Source organism: Molossus molossus, unplaced genomic scaffold (assembly GCF_014108415.1).
Source record: "Molossus molossus isolate mMolMol1 unplaced genomic scaffold, mMolMol1.p scaffold_m16_p_9, whole genome shotgun sequence".
Classification (NCBI taxonomy): domain Eukaryota; kingdom Metazoa; phylum Chordata; class Mammalia; order Chiroptera; family Molossidae; genus Molossus; species Molossus molossus.
In genome coordinates this window covers 47,896,519-47,917,520 of record NW_023425403.1, presented here as the reverse complement: position 1 = coordinate 47,917,520, position 21,002 = coordinate 47,896,519, and the positions used below count along the sequence as shown (strand labels likewise).

Sequence of the window (21,002 nt, the reverse complement as noted above, 5' to 3'; positions counted from 1 at the left end):
AACTATGCTAGAAGATTGAATTACCTTTCTGTTCCCTATATAGAAAATGCTATTACAAAAACATTATCATATGAGGATGTAATCAAAGGGGATATAGTAAACAAATTTATTTATTTATTTATTATTATTATTTTTTATCCTCATCTGAGGACATTTTTTGTTCAGATAGAGTGGGAGGGAAAGAAAGGAAGAGAGAGAGAGAGACAAACATCAACGTGAAAGGGACACATCGAGTGGCTGCCACCCACATGACCAACCAGGGCCTGGGACAAACTGCAACCAAGGTACGTGCCCTTAGCGGGAACCGAACCCGGGTTTCTTCAGACCGCAGGTCGACGCTCTAACCACTGAGCCAAACCGGCCAGGGCTATAGTAAAAAATTTAAACAAAACATATTATAGAAATGTGTCCGATGGTTAATTCATAAAAATGGCATTTTGTTTTTCTGTATATTTATTTTCATATTTAATTCTATATTTATTTTTTGGATTCTTTTTCTTTAAGACATCTCCCCCCAATTTTATAATCTTTAGACCCCACAAGACCGAAGTGGACCCAGTTCTGACTGGGAGGGTGCTGTGATGTGATTTCTGTGTGAAGGTGCTGGCGGCCATACTGGAGAATGGGTCTAGAAAAGACAGGAGTAAAGTCACAGAGACCACAGTTTGTATCCAGTCACTCAATTTCTTTGAGTTTAGTTATTGAATAGAGACATCAAAATGGTCAAGTGTGCCCTAGCCGGTTTGGCTCAGTGGTTAGAGCGTCCGCCCGCGGACCAGAGAGACCTGGGTTCGGTTACCGCTAGGGGCACGTACCTCGGTTGCAGTTTGTCCTCAGCCCCGGTTGGAGTTGTGTGGGTGGCAACCAGTTGATGTCTCTCTCACATCGATGTTTCTCTCTCTCTTCCTCCCTCTCTCCCTTCCACTCTATCGAAGTGCAAAAATGTCCTCGGGTGAGGATAAAACAATACATATGTACATATAAAAAAAACAAAATCAAAATGGTCAAGTGTTGGCATTGGTCTTCTTTCATTGCTTTCTGGAGTCAACAGAGCCTGTAAAGGGGATTGGCCCTGGTTCGTACAGTGCCACTTCTTAGACTTCAGTGTGCATGTGGATGACCTGAGAAGCTGGGTAACATGCGGGTAGGTACTGCTTAAGTAGGTCTGTGGTGAGGCCTGGCATTCTGCATTTCTCACAAGTCCCCAGGTGTTCCTGTGGCAGGACGAGGACCACACTTGGGGTAGTGAGGTAGTGCAGCACTGTGGACCAGGGTCAGACTGCCTGGGTTTCAGTGCCCGTTTTACTGCAAACTCTGTGACTTTGGTTAAGTGACCTAATCTTTCCAGTCCTCAGTTTTCTCATTTAAAAATGGGGATGCTAATAATTGAATCAATCATGGAGGGTTATTGGAAAGATTAACTGAGATGATTCGTGCTAAGTGGTTATCACAAAATGTTAGAAATCACTGTTCTTGTTGCACTTAGAACGCTTAGCCTTCCTAGCCAAGCCTGGCTAAAACTTCTTGTGAATGATTGTTGAAATCTGTCATGCATCTAGAAAGAAAGAAAAACCCTGTCCCTGTAGTATGATCTAAGTAAAACTAATCCTATCAATGAAAATTTATAAACAATAAAAAATACTTACAAATCAAAATTACCAAGTAAAATAAATATTGAATGTGCTAGGTTGCTAATTAAATCACAGGATGTTGCACCTAGAAAAGAAGTGAGAGATTTTGTAGTCCAACTTCTTCATTTTACAGACAGAAACAAAACAAATGAATGAAAGAGGCCTGAGGGGTTGTGACTCTGGTCATTATATAGCCTGTAGGTAGGATCTTCGACATGCTGTATAATGACCAGCGGCATGAAAAGGCACTAAAAACCCTTTCATTAATACTTTGATACCCATAGAAACCAATCTTTTTTGAGGCTGCTATTACATGGTGTGGGTCTAGTTGTGTTCCTCTGTGAATGTGACCTTATTTGGAAAAAGGGTCTTTGCAAATATGACCAAGTCAACATGAGGTCATTAGAGTGGGCCTAATCCCATATGATGGGTGACCTTGGGAGAAGATAATGTGAAGGCGACACAAAGGGAGAAGGCCATGTGATGGTGGAGGCAGAGAGTAGCATGATACGTTGTAAGCCAATGGACACCAAGGGTTGATGGCCACCCCGGAAACCAGGAAGAGGCACGGCAGGACTCTGTCCAGAGTTTCAGAGGAGCGTGGCCCTGCTGGCACCTTGATTTCAGACATTTAGCCTTCAGAACTGTGAGAGAATAAGTTTCTGGAGTTGTGAGCCACCTTCTTTGTGGTGCTTCGTTACGGCAGCCCTAGGAAATGAATACAGTGCTCCTCATCCTTTCTCTGTTTTCACAGGTATATTTTCCCTCTTCTGCAACATGGGAAACTTTTTGAGGGTTGCGATTGGACTTTGCTCATCTTCACGTCCCTTGAAAGCTTAGCCAGGACTCCCTGAGCATTTGCTGAATTGAAGTAATTGCAGGCTTCCACAGAAATAATGCAGCTTATTAATTGTTATTATAAATTTCCTATAATTTGCCTGTCAGCTGTTGACATTAATTGACAATCCAGAAAATAGAAGAAGTGCTTCTTAGTTGCCTAGAGATGTATGGGCAGAACATGAACATAAATACTGGTAGGGAAACACAAGAACTTATTTTAATATTATTATTATGATGATGATTATTATGATTATGATTATTATTTTAATCCTCACCCAAGGATATGTTTCCATTTATCTCTAGACAGAGTGGGAGGGGGAGAAAGAGAGAGAGAGAAAGAGAAACATCGATGTGAGAGAGACACATTGGCTGGTTGCCTCCCATACAATCTCAACCAGGGCCAGGGACCGAACCATAACCAAGGTATATGCCTTTGACTGGAATCAAACCTGCGACTCTCTGGTCCTCGGGCTGTTGCTCTACCCCTGTGCCAAACCAGCCAGGGCTATTTTAATACTATTTTAAGAACAATAACTAATATTCACCGACAGCATGCTCAGAGTCAGGCTGTAGTGCATGGTCAGTATATATTCTTTCACTTAATCCTCATAATGTCCTGGTGAGGTAGACCTTCTTTTTTAGACCCAGTTTACTGATGAACAAAAATTGAAGTTTAGAAGCTGTGAAAAGCAGAGCTGAGAATCAAACTTGGGCGGTGTGACTGGAAACTGAGCTCTTAGTCGCTAGACTGTTTTGAAATGCAAACACTGATCTTTCCTTTCTGCAGAACTGAAAAGTCCTTAGCTTTCTGTTTATGGCTGATAATGTGTTTAGATTGCTCTCCATATAAATATGTATGTGAGTGCTGAATGTATATTCATTCTGTAGTATATTTGCTGCCTCTGTGTTTATCCAATCAATTTGCTGAGATATATTTAGAGCTCATGAGCCAGGTTTTCCTAAGCGGTTGTGCTATTTTGAAATCCTTTTCTTCCTCTGTAAAGCCACAGGTTTTATATTTGAGTGAGTGGGTTTTCCCTTTTTGGGCTGCAGAGCTTATTAGAGGCTGCATCTCAAGAATGGAGAGCCCCCTGCAACTAGAGCATTTTGCTACTGTTTTGCTTGTGTATTTTTGTGGGATCATCTTTTGTTTGAAGGTAGGGTTTGCTTCAAGTAAAAGAAAAGTTAGAGTTCCTGAATTTAGATCACTTTAGCTTATACACAAGGACTGATAAATGAACTTCTTCCTTTGTTTATATAAGCCGAAGCCCCAGAAAGCCCCATAGCAAAGTTACCAGAAAAAGGAACAACAAACCTAACTTCTCAGACTTGGAATAATTGGATTTTCGGGGTACATGAGCCATGTGTGACCTTTATCTAGAAATTCACCTCTCTGGCTATTTGTGATATGTTACACCTTTTCAGGGGCTGCTTCAGCATGGCTTAATGACGTATCCTCATTGGGAAAAATTCAATGACTTTCACTATTTTTTATTTCAAGAGAACAATATGGGAGCTTGATTAAAAAACAACAAGCCCTGGACGTTTTGGCTCAGCGGTTAGAGCGTCGGCCTGCGGCACAGACAGATCCGAGTTTGGTTCCCGCTAAGAGCACGTACCTCGGTTACAGTTTGTCCCTGGCCCTGGTTGGGTCGTGTAGGTGGCAACCACTCAATGTGTCCCTTTCACGTTGATGTATCTCTCTCTGTCTCTCCCCCTCCCACTCTATTTGAACAAAATATCGAAAAATGTCCTCGGGTGAGGATTAAAAAAAATCAATAAAAAAACCTCGATAACACTGGAGAGTTGGTGCAATGTAACATTTTTGCCAGTTGCCTCTTGTCCAAATAAAGAATTGGGCTCTGTTCTAAATCTAGACAAGTACTTTGTAGCCCATAGTGTCAAATATTTCATAAATCATATTCCAGTGATAGAAAAAAAAAAAAAAAACCTGTTCATGTAACCTAGGATTCTTATTCTAGCATCATCTTAAACCTAGATAAATGCTTTATTCTGAATTCCCTATTTAAAAAAATTTATCATCACCCAAGAATATTTTTTCCATTGATTTTTAGAGAGAGTAGAAGGGAGGAGGCGAGGGGAGGAGAGAGAGAAGCATTGATATGAGACACATTGATTGGTCACCTCCTGCACGCATGGGGCCGGGGATCCAACCTGCAACCCTGGTACATGCCCTTGACCGGGAGTCGAACCTGAGACCCTTTGGTGCACAGGCCAATGCTCTATCTACTGAGGCACACTGGCCAGGATGTTTACTCTGTTCTTCAATGAAATTTCAACCTGAAGAATGCCACAAATAAAGCTCATGTCAACATGGCCATAGACTTAAGAGAGCTAGGGCTTGAGGGTTATGCTGCTCCTGTGACCTTGAATGAGTTACTTGATTTCTCATTCACGTTTTGGGTATAATAGTTCTTAATTAATGTTAAGGATTGTGCAAAATGAATATGAACAGAACAAAGTTAATTTCTGGTTATACCCTATTGCATGAAAATAGCTATGTGGTTTTCACCAAATTTGGTGGGGATGTCTGAAATAATATGATTAGAATACAGGCTCAGTAAATAGCACATATGACATTTACATCGAGGGGTAAAGGGACACCTCAAATGGGTAGGCTGTCATTTTTCAAAGTAGCGGAACCAGAAGGAGAAAGTGAGGCCACAAGACCACTGGTCATGCAGTTGAAACCACCCAGAGGTTTTCAGCGGAGCTGTGGATCTGGCTGTCCTGAGGGCCACACTGACGGTGTCGCCTAGAATCAAGCCCCTTCTCACAGCAGGGTCTCTTACGTGCCTTGAGTAAGAATCTCGTAGCAGTTAGAATTTGCTTATCAGTTATTAGTCACTCTCCTCAATGACAGGATAGGCTTATTAGAAACCTATTTAGACTATTTAGCATAGAGCTTAGCACATAAGTAGATCCCTGGTGAACATTCTTGATTCCACTCCGTCTTCATTCCTGCCCCCCTAACCCCCACCAAGGGTATGTAGAGAAGTCATTAGTATGTTTCAGTATGTATGAGCCATACTTATTCATAGTGACTGGTTATTTCTGTGGAGCTAGACTAATACAACAGCAATGATGACCTCATATTTCAGAGTCAGTAGGATATTTTGGGGGAAGAAATCATTCTTTAACGAGCCAGTCTTTTTCGCTCACAAATATCAGAATGTTAAACTGCAGTTTTGGTTTGTTGGCTGCTTCTAACATTTTTAGTGTTGCAAAAGAACTTTGTTTAATAGTAAAGAGTTTATTTCTGGGTTTGAAACAATTTAGTTAACTCTTTTCTATTGGAAGATAATGATAGAATAATTGATATTTTTATGTAAATATTTTCTATGCTGAAGACATAAACTAGTTTTGTCCTCTCAGGTTAAGTTTCACTTTAAAAAGAAATGTTTTTATTGATTTTTTTTTTTTTTTTTTTTTTACAGAGGGAGAGGAAGGGAGAGAGGGAAACATCAATGTGAGAGAGAAACATTGATTGACTGCCTCCTGCATGCCCCCCCCATCCCCCGACAACCTGGGCATGTGCCCTGACTAGGAATCGAACCGGGACCGCTTAGTCCCTTGGGATGACTTTCAATCCCTTGAGCCACACCAGCCAGATGTTGAGTTTCACTTTTGATTGTGATGTAGTGCCATAAAAAGTCAGTCTACAGACAAAAATAACACTTCATAAAACCAGGTGTGAAAAATTTTAAGTGCCATTTGTCTTAGATTTTTCACTTAACAACTTATTCTCTAAATTTGGCAGCTTGAACTTACTATTAACACCGAGTATTTTCTGATCAGGAGCAACTGATAGGATAGCAACTTTCCCTCTGCATTACATTAAAAAAATTGCTTGTCCAAACGCGTAGCCAGTTTTTCAAATAGTATCCATAAATGTGTGAAAGTATTTTTACCCTTGGAAATCCTGATGTCATAGTTTAAAAATACAAGTGCCTTTATTTCTTTATTTGTGTTTTCTACCTTTATTAGGGATATTATAACCACATCGAAGGCCTGAAGCTTTCAACTTGCCATGGAGCGAACCTTCTTTTCTCTCCCACACAGGAGGCAATTTCTGCCAATCCTTACATGACAAGGAATGTTCCCACCCAAAAGCTAATACCACCTTCCTTGAGAAATACCATGAGCCCCAACGGGCTGAGGAAGGTGAAGTCTGAGAAGGGGCATTCTGTTTGTTCAGCTCTTGTTCTCTCCTTGGTCCACCTGGCCAGGATGTCTCCACAGAACAGGACTCACCACCTCAGGTCTCAGCCCTGCTGTCCAACTAGACTCTTAGCAGCAGCCTGTCTTATGGATTATTGGTTTTATGGATTATTGGGCACTTTCTTGTCTGTTAATGAAACTGAAATATATATATCTTTTTATTGAATTTATTGGTGTGACACTGGTTAAATTATACAGGTTTCAGGTGCACAATTCTACAACACATCATCTGTACACTGTATTGTGTGTTCACCACCCCAAGTCAAGTCTCTGTCCATCACCATTTATCCCCCCATACCCTTCCCTCCACCTCCCCACACCTACCTCCCCCTGGCAATCACCACACTGTTGTCCACGTCCATGAGTTTTTTCTTTTTTTTTTTCTCAATCCCTCCTACCACCGAACCCATCTCCCCTGACAGCTGTCAGCTCTCTATCTGTGAGTCTCAAACTGATAGTTTGTTCCATTGGTTATTGATGTTCACACCTCTTCATATTCAGGCAGATCTTGAAGAAGAGGGCCGAGTGGTAAGATTTATTTTTACTTCTAATTTCGAAGAATACTAAAAATACTTCTAAAATGATCCTTTTAAATTGTTTTTCTTATTTAAAAAAGCCAAAAGCAAAAGCAAAAGCTATCAACCTCCCATTTGAAGACCAGAGTTTGCTCTCCTTTGAAGTTACCAAATGTTATTTTTGTCAATGCAAAAACCATTTTGTTTGCATAACTATCAATCTGTCTCAACACAAAAAGGAGGAAGATTAGAAATCCTTTTAAATGCTTCTTTTATTTCATTGGTTGTACATTGGGTGAGTGAACTGAATATTACAACCAAAACATAGAATTGATACAAATTAGACTCCTGTTTACACTGTAAGGTAATGAATGAGGGAATTTAAGTGTTACAGAAAGATTTAGTAGAAATGTTACCAGTGGTATGGCTAAAAGAATATTTCGGTGAAGTGCTATTATATCCTGAAAACCAAGAGTGAAATGTAATTCCCATACAAGTGGCGAGTTCATCTCTTAACTACAGTATTTGTTGAATTGCTATCTTCATGTCTTGGATATTGGTGATTTTGTTTTTGTAATTAAACAAAGCATTTAAGATTTATTCATCATAGTCAGACTTCTGAATATAAACAAACTTTTGGCAAATAATATTTATACAGAAAAATAGTTTTAGATCCTCTCAAATCCCAGAATTATTCTATAAAATTACATTATAAATAAATAAAAAGCAAAATCTGTTGTACATATATTTGTACATCTATGCATTTGCCTTGCCTCCTCCTTATTGTAAATGGCATATTTATGACTCTTTGCATATTATAATCACAATTCTGGAAAATGGATATCATAGTAAAAATACAGTCCTCTATATTTGCTTGGGGATACAGGTGATGTTTTTGATGTTCCATTATTAAAGGGCTGAAAATAGTTGTGTGCTAATAATTTTTAACATCAAAATCATGAAACAAAAGAAAAAAAGAAAGACAATGTTACAACAATTAGTCTACAAAAATATTTCAGTGATTCACATAATTTACCTTTTAGTAATGTATACTATGTATTCAATGAGTTTAAGTGAATTAACAAAGAAAAAAGAAAAAAGAACATAAGTTTGAATGTTTTAGGCAAGTTGTAGCATAACTACATTGTTATAGTTGAGAAAATTACAAATATCAATAATACATAAAGATGAAACTACCAAAGAAATACAAGTTAGATACAATACTTTCTCACAAATTAAAGCAAATGTAACGATACAAGCACTATGTAAGATTACACTTAGAATATGATTTCTTTTGATAGAGTTATCAAATCTATGATATAAGATAGTCATTAGACTTTGACCAACATTAATTAAAATGGTGAATTTCTTTGTTCTCAAAAAAAAAAAAAATGATATGGTTGGTGCATATAGTTTTCAGAACAGGCAGTGATGCCAAAATTTAAAATATTTTACATTCAATCTCAAAAGTCAAAATACTTCAATCACTAATATGTTCACAAAGAAAATGGATGTTTTAAACAATTACACATAATATTCATTTATAACAGCTGTTTCATTTTTTAAAACAATAATTTAAAAACTATGTAGGTACTGTATAGGCTATGTGCAACATATAAAATGTGAAATATGAAATATTTGGTACGATAGTGCTTAAAATAAACTTTAAAACAAACTTTCTGAACAAAATTTAATTGTATCGCTATTACCTTGAAGATCAACCAAGTATTTAAAAAAGTAAACAACATTAAAATATGTTTCATCCATATATAGTATATATATGTATGTGTATATATAATATGTATGTACTTGTATTAAAGTTTTTTATACTTTTGAGACATAAAATATGTGTTAAGGTGAAAGAATTAAAAGAACTATTTTTTTTCCATGCTGTAGTCAGTTACAACCCTTTAATCCAACTTTTTGAAATGCAAAACAGTAATGGATTTTTTTTTTTTTTTATAAAGTGAAACTACCTACTTTTTGTTTACATAGTAATTTAGATTAAAGTCACAGTCAAATTTTCAGTGACTAAACTCAAACTTATTTAAATTAGAATATTATACAGATCTCCTCACCTACAGCTTCCTTGTTTGACTAGCTTTTTAGTTTAGAAGAGTTATTCTGTAACAGGCAAACGGATGGTGAGTCTGAAAGGCTAATCCATTCGATTAGACTGTGGGCGTGGGCCTCTTATTCTTGTCAAGCTGGATGAAGTCTGGCAAAATCTAGGCACTTCTACAAAGTCTCTCTTATAAAACAACTTTAAAAATATACTTGTAAAATAATACCTTCAAGACTTTGTTTGGTGGGGTATGAAGCTCATACCGTGCAAAGTTTCTTTTTCAATCTACTTAGTGTTATTCTAGAATCACATGATTCAATACGGCATCTCCAGGCAAACCAAATACCACACTTTGATGTGTCCCCAGTACTTGTGCTTGAATTTCCATTCAGAGTTTAGACCTGCAAGACAGGTATCAGGTTTTTTTACTTCACTTCTTGTCTTTGCTGCAGCATTCATGTCAAGAAGTGAAACATACCCTTTGATCCAGTGGGAAAATGAAATGATAGTAATTGGAGTTGGAAGTGAACCTGCCCTTGGAATAGGTTTTTAAACTAATGCTAATTGTTTATTGCTAACTTTGAAGTATTCTGAGTCGAAATGAGTAAATTGGTTGGACTTTCTGCATCAGCTATAGTTATGGAGATAAGACAATATTCCTAGGACAGAAACTATGTTTAGAAACCCTTTAAAAGTAAACTTGATCCTTTATATCTTTAAACATCACAGCTGGTCTCAGGTAGTTAACTATCTTAGGTTGGAATATACTAAGCATACCATATTTAATACTCATATATGATATAGCAGCACTAGCTTCTTAGAGTTGTGGTCTGTCCAGAAGAACTAAATCTTTATTTAGCATGCAGTTTGTGGCAATTCTATTGAGGAGGAAACAGGATAGTATGTACAGTAACAATGTTTAGTTATTCTCAATGCAGATTCTTGGCATTCCATTCCATTTCTGCTGATTATTTCAGAATTATCTGTTAAAGAAAAAGATAAGTGCGATTTAGACATTCTTCTGTGAGGGAAAATAATGAATTTAGTTCTACTCTTTGAAAACAGACATTTGAAAATAAGAATTTTATTCAACTTTTCACAATTTTGATGCAATTATAATTTTGCATAATCCCCCGCCCCTCATGCTGAAAAATTTTATACTTAAGCACTTCTGCTAAGTGGCCACTATAAGAATGATGATTCAAATGCACAGTCTTTTCTGTAAAACGGACAGCATGTATGTGGACACGCAATGTGTTTAGATTCTAGTTTCATTTTTTCAATTTTTGCTTCATATCTCTTTATTGTGTGTTCACATTATCTTCAATTAGTATTTGCTAAACTGATCAAGAATGTCTAATGAGAGAATTAATTTGTATGTGAAAAGTTGTTTGCAAATTTTAAATATAAATATTAAAAATGTATAACTAGTTAAGTATTATTTATTTATTAACTTGCATATATAATTCAAAGATGTGTTCTCATCAAAAGCAATTTTGTTCTGTAGGTATAACAACAAATTTCAAATTCAGGGAATGTTTAAATGTCCCATATTAAAGAGAAAAGGGGGTACTATTCTAATAAAGCCATTAAAACATTCTTAATAATACAAAAGCACAGATAATGCTAAACTATCAAATGCAAACTGTGGTCTGTGGAGTTTGATCCCTAAGTTCACTTCCAACTCCATAACCATGCAAAGGACAGGGAGTTTGCCCGGTGTGACCCAGTCCACTAAATGTCAAGCTTAAAAGCTAAATTTTTAACATATTCGAACAAAAATATTTCTTCTTTGTGCAATGCTTTGACCAAACTTTGTGCAATGAATAAACAAAACGTTTGTTTATTATAAATAGTCAAGAGTCTTTGCTTAGAAAATAACCAGTAAAAATTTTTTATTACCAAGGTCAGCTAATATTCCTGCACACCAGAATCTGATTATCAATAAAAGCCTCATTTCTACAAGTATAATTTTGTGTCCCATTATGTTAGAATTCACACATGTAGATATTTCCCTGTTAAGTGGGTACTCCTGCAGTTTATATAAAACAGTTTCAGTATAAATACTCAATTAGTTTCTCCCATGAAATAAGTATGAGTATCCTTTATTTTATTGGAACATACAGATATGCATGAAATGATAAAAACATAATTTATATTAAATATTTATACTAAATGGAAAATTCAGAAAATATCATTCTTTGCTTTTAAAATTTTCTAGGAATTTAAAATTAACTGGGAAAAATGGCATTCCTTGTCTCGTATAGTGGTAGACAAATAAAAATAATGAAATATGATTTTATATGTAAGTATCACACTATTTTTCAATAGTCATTACAAATAGCTAATATTCAAATTCTTCAGATGGTTATATTACAACTTCATTATTAGATTTAGATATTCTATTGTTAAATAGGAATTATTCTATTTCATTCCTTAGCTTCACTGATGCCCATAAGGTTTCCAAATAAGAATGTACCCCCAGGATATTACATCATGTCCTGTTTTTCTTTCTTCTTTCCTTTTACTTTAGCAAGAGTCTCTCTAAAATATTTATGGGAAGAAAATCTTGTAATTTCTTAGATGGATATATAATAATATATATATTAGAATATATTCACATTCCTGCTTATTAACTGAAGCTAAAATTCTATATAGAATGACATTTCTAACCATCTGGAACAAAAAGTACTCTACAGAGAGCCCAGCAGTGACCAAATTTATATTATAGATATTAGTGACAACAGTGCTTTGACAAAGGGACATATACAACCACCCAAGTTTAATTGAACTGTACATCAGCCTTGAAGTTAACTACAAGCACTGACTGGATTCACCCCGACTGCTCTTCCCCTCTGCTTCAGCCTAATGGGTAAAGACCTAAATAAAATGATCGCTGGTACTATTGAACCCTCAGGTGTTACTCCTGCCTCGCATCTTGGCCAGAAAACACTGGCCATACCCTGGTCTATGTCTTTGGCTCTCTGTGGGCTATATATGTGGTATAGAAAAAAAAAAAAAAAAGAATCATGCTCCTAGTAGCTGTGAGCTTCAAGAAGTTCAAGATATTTAATCTTAAAGGTAGGAAAGATTTGAGTGTTTATTTTGGTGGTGGTATTTATTTATCTTGAAAACATAATTTGATTATCTAATTTTTTTCCCTGAGAAATAGAGCTTGCTGGTTCAGCCTGTGTTAAGTGTGCTCCGGAGTGAAATACATTCTGGAAATACAGGCAGGACAGGAATCCAGATGAGGAGCAGTTACCAACTAAGTGCTTCTGATTTAACTGCTGCCCATTTGCTTTCCACTTCTGATGTCAGAAGACAGGACAGGACAGGCACTGGGGAGGGCGGGACAGCTCCCAGCTGGGAGAACACCTCTGGCAGGAAGAGCCAAGTGTATATGTCGAGGGGGAGAGTGTGGAGAAGCCATATGGAGGGAAGGAGGAATCTCTGTCTAGTTTTTAATATGGCTTTTCTTTAGTCAGATTATATTTTCAATTCACACCAAAGAAACGTAATTTAAAATAGGATGAGCAGGGCTATTTTGTGTGTTCCCTATTGTTTTCCTTGAGAGACATTTTTCCATACTAGTTCTCTATGGACATATACAATATGTTCTTTACATAAAAAGGTCTTCAATTTCCATTGCAATTTTAATGGTCAGGAGGATGAAAAGCTTCAGAAGGTGCCTGAATATTTCCATATAGAATCTATAATTCCCAAAGACCACGTTTATAAATGGCCCAGGAACATGGGCTATGAATCTGACATTGACAACCCCTAATCCTCAGCTTGTCCATCAAAAAGAAAAGGGTCAATTAAATCACAGTTCACCAAAGTGACCTTGATTGATAATCTGGCTCTCAGTGGCATCCTTCCTGCTCTGTACTTGTCAAAGCTCAAACTGATGTTCAAAGTTCCTTCTTCAACCTCCAGGTGCTGCAGGCCATGTGTTCTTGGAAGGGGCAGGTGCAAACTCTCCTGAGGTCTGCCAGAGTGTGTACAAGTCGGAGAAATAGCCACCACACTGGGTGCACTAAGAGGCCCCTCTCTGAAGCATCATTAATGTCTGTTTTCATCTTAATAGACTGATTTTCTAGGAGGCACTGAGGAATTTTTACCTGAGCCTTAGGAGCCAGGTCAATGTTGCCAGTCATATTTTACAGATGTGGAAATGACAGCACAGTTTTAACCAGGTTCCATGATGCACCAAGTGCTTGCACAAGCCAGCATGAGCTTAGAGATGTTAGCTCATGCCGCTCATTGGCATGGGCGCCCCCTCCAGGGCATGGTGACAAGTCTGCGGTGGGAGTAGTGGGCACAGTGATTCCAAAGAGCATGTCTGTGCCTCTATGGTGCCAGTGGAGGTGGGTGCTCAGACCTCCCTGGACACTTGCAAATCAAGGGAAAAGTGGGCAGTAGGGTGGGGCCTGGAGCACTGGATGGGACTGTCAGAGGAGCAAGATGGGGAGGGATTGCTGAGGGCTTGCCTGGGGGCCAACGACATCCTACCCCGGGCCTCCCCCAGATGGGCGCTGCAAAGTGTCTGCCCACACCAGCAGAAGCCCCTCCCCAGACACAGCTCTGCTGCTTATATTGATTCCTGTTGCCCTCCCTGATAGACTAGTCCCTCAGATAAGTATTATTTTGTGTAACAGAACCATGACAGAGAAGGGAGTTAAGGTATTAAATAGGACTAGCCAATCTAATCAAAATCTTGGACTGAAAGCATTATTTTCAATTCTTTTTCCACTAAAAGGAGAACATGCAAAAATGAGAATAGCTGATGCCCACAAAATCGGCGATTCTATTTTTAAAATAAAGGCACACTTGATTCAAATTATGAGTGCTTTCATAAATCTTTGGCGGGCCCTCTATTGTAACAAGAGTTTCTGCGACGCAAAAATATCAGATGGCTGCAATAGAGTCTACTTATCCACCAGCATCTCCTCCAGGTGGTTAGACTTAAGAATCTGATAATTCTGCTTAATTCACACCCTTAAATTACTCCCACATGACCCGATGCATAATTTGTCTCACATTTATTTACTGAAGACTAAGCATGAATGGCCCCAAAGAACATCAAATGGGTTGCTCCCCCATCAAATGTGTTATGAGCAGCCATTTAATAATCCCTGCATCCTCACTGAAGTTCCTACCATTGACTCGTAGTGCAATGGCAGTCAAGCTGATTAAAAGAGGACTGGGACTGGGCTAGGCAATGCCGAAATACTACGCCTCTGGGACCAGGCAGGAAAGTTACATAAGTGAGGGGGTCAGGTGGGGAGTGTGGGAGATGGAAGGGCCTATGACTAGAAAGAATGGAGCAGCAGCTACTCAGCTCCAACCAGTTGCTACCTGCAGAAACCTGGGCTCTATGTTTCTTGACCTTTCTATTTTCCAACGAAAGCTGGAAAGTCAGCAACTAATTCATATTATAGAAAACAACTCTGTGTGGGTCAAATGTATCTTCGGGCTGCATGCAGCTATGAGCTGCTGGTTTGTGTCCTTTCTGAGCCTTACTTTCTTGGAGGAGATATCCAGCACACCTGGAATGCTGGCTTTCCCAGCGGCAGCAGCCAAGGCTGAAGGCAGGCACAGGGGGCAGCAGTCACACCGCTGGGCGGGCTCAGGAGAGTAGGTGTAATGGGAAGTTAGTCCTGCAACTTTTCAGGCATTTGGCTTTCACCCAAAGGAATAGACTACTTGACCAGGAGGCACCCTCCACCTAAGAAGAAAATACTACTCTTCCCTTGACTGATTCACCGAGTATGAAATATTCATGTTGCCTTGTCTCTTCCAAGGTGATGATGAATTTAGGCGGAGCCATCCACGTATCCTTACCCTTGGGAACTTGAATACAGCTGACCAGAGTGAGAAATGCCCTTGATTGAAAGTAAAATATTCTGCACAGGCTGAAACACTGAACTTGAGCACATCCGCCTCATAAACTCAACAGCTGAACTAACTAGATCGCATGCAACAGGGATGCCAAAGAAGAAAGGTAAATTCCTCGGTGCTTCAGAAGTACCAATGTTAGTACTTTTTGAGTTTTCTACCTTGTGGTTGATCTCCAGGGACTGAACATGTGGATAATTCTGGAAACTGGGAACTTCTAGATAACTTCTAGAAATGTTCACACTTCTTATATAAATAGGTTCATTGCAAAGATTCAGGGATGTCAAATGAGTTACCTTTTCAAATGTTAACTTAGTATCAAATTCAGCAAGAACTCGTACTGCTTGGGTTAACTGATAAGAAAAACATCTCAGTGAAGACAAACTGTTCCTATAAATCCAAACCACAAAACAATTAGAAAAGAGGAATCATTTAATGTTTCAGTTAAATCCTCCTGTGAAAAGCCATCCAACAATGTCTCTGTAATGTTGAGTTTGAAGTAGTAGATAATATATACCTTATAAAATATTTGCATGGCCTTGCTGAAATCTGAAGGCATCACTAGCATGGGAAGTCAAGTAGACATTTCCAAGCAGGGCTGCTGCGTTAACTAGGTCCACAGCAAACTGAATTTTGTAAGCACGGGGCAATTTCTCATTCATCTTTATGTCCCTAGTGTGTCGGACAGGGCTGGGTACATGGCAGGCACTTAGTAACTGCTGGCTGCAGAGGCGGAGTCAGTAGGATTTACAGAGGACACAATGCCACCACGTTGGCATCAGCAGTCCAGCATTGACCACTCACGAGTGAGAGGCAGCAATGGAGGCAGGAAAAGAGCCTTTTAGACAACATACATGTAAACATTCCTCCACCCTTGCTATGTGCAGATAAAAGGAAAAATATTCTAGGCTGGGGACAGAATCACTCACAGGGGATGGACACATGGCAGATAAAAAATGCCACTTGAAGAAAACTTCTGGACTTGCTTGATTTCTTTTCTTTTTTTTTTTTTGGTATGTGTCCCTAGTGGGAACCGAACCCGGGATTCTGGTCTGCAGGCCAATACTCCAACCACTGAGCCAAACCAGCCAGGGCTCGGTTGATTTCTTAGAAATTTTTTACCATGGTAACAAGGCCCCGTTCCCTCAGGAAGTAATTAAAGAGAGGATGTTTCACTGTCTTTTTAAACAAAATGTATTATTGATTTAAAAATGAGGAAACTGAATGGAATTCCTAGAAACAAGGCCTAGCTAAGGCGGCTAGCCTGTTGCTCACCGGCCCAGCAGCTTTTCACTGATTCCGTTTTCTTACTCTGTCCCACCTGTTCCTCTTCACTCGCCACGGGTATCCCTCCCTCCTCAGTCTCTCCACTGTCTAATATTCCCTCCATCTGTCCCCTGCTCCTCCACACACCTTCTCCGTGGCAGCCACCACTGTCTGAAATGTCCCGATTTTGTCTGAGAGGCAAAACTGGTGAAGCATTTTGATTGAAGCAAAGGCAGAGGGACATCTGTCCATATTTGGCTGCGAAATACAGCTGTACTTCATCACAGTATGGGTTACTAAAGTCAAATGCAATTGACTTTGGCCTCATGACGGACAGAGTTATCAGGGCAATTCTAATGCTTTGTGTTAATAGAGGAACAATTTCAAGAACTTTGGCCAGTTTCAAGACTATTCATAAACTTTCATCGTATAAAAAGTTCAAAGATAATTGGTGGTATATAAAAAGACACTGAAAAATACTCATATTTATTATTTGGGGGGGATTTTGTTCTCAGGGATGGCAGTGTGTCATGCCATAGTTGACTTGTTATCAAAAGGGATTTTGATTTATGTAGAAAAGGCATGAACTGGGGTTGTAGGAGAAAGTACTTAAATATGACAATCAGTTTCACTCTTGCGGAGAGCAACCTAAGGTGGGTTGGAATGTCCACAATATTTAGCAAACCTCATGGAGTATTTAGTCAGGACTGCCGTTTTGGCCTCTGTTATAGAAAGTTTATATTCAAAGCTCTACGTCCTTTGTTCTAAATGACATATCATTTTAGGATGACTCATTTGTCTAATATTTTCCATTCTGTGATATTTGAACAGAAATATTTTCAGATATACTTTCTCATATATAAAAAATTATAATTGGAAAATACTAATGAGTTAATTACTAAAAATATTAATAATCGCATGAAAGGCAAGAACACTGGCCTCACTGAAGATTACTGACCAGGGTCCACATTGATATTATCTGGACAACATACATACACAGACACTTATGAGTTGAGTAGGATCTCGCTCCTTGTACAAGTCTGTCACATGTGGGAACATCTAGACTCCTGTGAATATTTCGGTGAGGCTTTGATCATGACCTTCTTTTCCACCCCAAAGCCAGCCCCTCTCAATCCCAACTCTCCTGAGAGAATTCGAGGACCATTTCTGTTACTTTCATGATGAGATGAGAATCTAGTCCTCAGATAATCTAAACATCCGTATGTTACCAAGAGTGACTTTTTCACTTACAGGATATAAATGAGGAAGAAAGTGAAGGCATATGAGACAAGACTTATTTCTTGTGCTTTCCTCTGATGCTATAGAAGTGTTTAAGACAAAAACACACTCAGGAGTGTTGTGTGATTGTTCAGGGAGAGAGGAGCTATTGAGACCATGTTTGGACTATAGAGACCAGAGGTCAAAACAAAACCCCAGAATAGCAGGGCCACATGACAGCCAGGGACAAAGAAGTCGGCAGATGAAGCCATAGCATCCAAGGACAACGAGAAAGAGGGTGGTAAGACTGCATCTGGTGGTCGGGACCAGGAACAGGTCCCAGCTTTTTCCTTCTTCTTCATCGCCTGACATTTTTGACTGCACACTATACATCGCACTTCCATCCCATAAACCTTTGCCAGTGAATATTCCGGTCACGGAACTCACCATGTTATTAAGGTTCCTTTAGCGCCAGCAGGTAGGGAAGGTGAAGGTCTTTCCTGTCACACAGCTCTCTGGGGGCTTGAGTTACAAATATGTTTTTGGCATCTTTCTTGAATCTCAAAGATATAGAACCACCTGTGAACATGGTATCTGGCTGGTTCCATGCTGTTAGCTCAGTATTATCCTTGAGCAATGTCATGAGTTAAACTACTGTGGACCAGGCTGGAGACCTATCTATCCATCAAGCCCGTCACTGTCTCTATAGGAAAATTATTTGAGTTCCAAACCAAGTGACAAAAGGAATTTTGAACAAACATTTTAAAAATCAGGGACCATCTGCCTATTAAAGAAGGCTTTATTCATCTACTAAACCAAGAAACAATATATAATATTGGGGCCACACTATTTAATAAAATATTCTAAAACATTATGAAAGTATTATAAAATATTTTTCTAAAACTATTGTATTTAGAATATTTACAGTGAGATGATTTACTGCAAGATTTATAGCACATGAAGCTCTCTGGGGTTAAACAGCTGCCCACATCCGAGGCCATTTCACTGAAGGTGACCTATGGACATGAAGGTAGAATCTAAGAAAACTTTTTTATATTTAAAAAAAAAAATTATGCAGCAACTGAAAAGAAATTTCCCAACTATTCATTTATACCTGCTTGTTTCAATATTGGGTTTTGTTCCCAGTAATACACTGAATATTCAGGCCAAGAAAAATCACAGAAAGAAGGCCCTGTTGGATGCAACATGAAGTCCCCCATCCAGCTCAATGCCCTGCCTTTGTATCCACCCCATTATGTTAGCCTTAGAATCCTGGGCACATTCTGGCTGAAGTATTCATTTTAACTGTGGAACAGAATGTCTAATTCAGCCTGCTAAGAACTGGCTTTTAAGACACTAAAGGCAGAAAAGTAACCAAATACTAAGATTCAGTCAAAGGAATGGTAAGATTAATGTTACGCACAGGATACGAGGTACGTCTTTTAATGGTGCACATTTCGTGAACTGGTAGATGACAGTGCCATCTAACATTTCCAGTGTAATTTGTTTTGTTTGTTTTTAATTCTTTGTCTCTGTGTTAGTGTGTTGGGGTGGGGGGTGGAGAGGAACAAAACCACTCAACTGTGTGTAAAATCATGGTGCAAAGGAAAAATCATAAGGAATCCTGGCTGGAATTTCAGAAGGCTTCTGTGCCACCAACCAGCTTGGTGACCCTTCTGAACTTTGGTTTCGACTCTGCTTGTACCACACTGGCCTTCGGCAGGGTGGTGGGAAATCAAACCTGGTCACCATCTATCCTTCCTAACAACTCCGCACGAAGCACCAAAATACACTGGTACAGCAGACAGCAAACCGGAAACCGAAGGAAAAACACGTATGAAGAATGAACGCTCCTACATTCTGTTTCTTTATTGCTCACTGTCCTCCCCCAACGCTCGGTGGTTGGGTCCATTCTTTCAGTATCTCTACTTTTCCTTATTATGTGATAATTATTTGCATGTTGGTCTACTACCTGTCCCCTGACTATGTAAAACCCACGAGAACAGGGATGGTTCTGTTCAATACTATATTCCCAGAACTGTGAATTTTATAAGAAACACATAATGGGTTCTCAATAAACATCTACTCGGGAAAGATATGAAGACGTGTTGCCACCGAGTAAACGGTGGACGCCGACGTGGCATGACACCTGAGCACAGCCCCAGCTCCCAGCAGACATGCTTCACTGGGGAGGCGCCACCTGTGTTTGCACTGTTACTCGCTTTGTGCAAACAACTCCCAAAGGAAAACACGGCCGCAATGAGGAATTTCTAATGAGAAAAGAGTAATTTTGCACTATGGATTTAATACAACAAAAACTTAAGTACAATTAGACATGTTTCTTTCCAGTCCTAACTCCTTCTTTGGAGAAACGTCTATTCAGATCCTTTGCCCAATGTGAAAACTTATGGTAAAATAGGCATACCGTAAAACTCTCCAATTTAACCATTCTAAAGTGTACAGTTCATGAATGTGGCATTAAGTGCACACATACTGTTGGACAACCATCACCACTATCCATCGCCAGAACTTGCATCATTCCAAACTGTAACTCTGTAACCACTGAACAATAACTTTCTATCCCCTTTCTTGACAATACTTAGTTCCTTCCTTTCCCCCCTCTCCCGCCCTTCTTTACACCCTTCCCAATTTTGGCTTCAAAATGAGATCCCTGGCTCTTCCTGAATGCTCACCTGAGCCGTCACTGAATTCTCCGGCTTGCTCTCTAAGTGAGCTCTATGGTTTTACTTACACGAAGTTAACCTTCTGGTCCCTCCTTTCACAGTTGCCTCCTCCAGGCTGCCCAAAACCTTCACTCTCAACAAGTGATGTTTAATTAACCTGAGAATGATAGGTGAGGCTTTGTGGAAATAGTGGGGGAAAACAGGACATCTATTTTTAAATTGTTGTTGTTTAAGAAATGAAAGTGCTGGATGAGGGACTCCTCTTGTAGACTCTTTCACTTGCCAGTGTGCCCTCCAGGGAGGGGTGGGATGGAGCCCTTGTCCTTCTGCTTCTCCAGCTGTTGTTGACAGAGGGAAATTTGAATTTCCTTATTGGTCTCATCAACCAACAATGTTTTCAGACCATTTGTGATATTACACTTGGATATTCAAAAGTAGAACTTTCTTCTTAAATTGTTAAAACTTTTTAAGTCAGTAGCTAAAATGTAGTACTTAGGAGTTTTTAAGGGAACCATATAAAGAGGTTAATCCCAATCCTACACTGGCCATAATAATCTCTAATCTAATTCAAATACAGTAGACACATAAGGGAACGGAATTTGGAGGCAGGCAAATCTTACTTCTAAGACTGTCCAGCCAC

General features: G+C 39.0%; 1 protein-coding gene across 9 annotated transcripts in view; it reads right to left on the bottom strand.

Annotated features, from left to right (window-relative positions):
• Positions 1 to 7,482: 7,482 nt before the first annotated feature.
• Positions 7,483 to 21,002, bottom strand: part of MBNL2 (muscleblind like splicing regulator 2) — a 156,674-nt gene continuing 143,154 nt past the window's right edge. For 8 of the 9 annotated variants that reach the window (XM_036249548.1, XM_036249547.1, XM_036249550.1 and 5 more), the window contains one exon: positions 7,483 to 10,276. In XM_036249548.1, coding sequence (XP_036105441.1) covers positions 10,262 to 10,276 — 15 coding nt within the window. In that variant the 3' untranslated portion in view covers positions 7,483 to 10,261. The remainder of the gene's footprint in view (positions 10,277 to 21,002) is intronic. The other variant, XM_036249546.1, reaches the window with a different exon arrangement.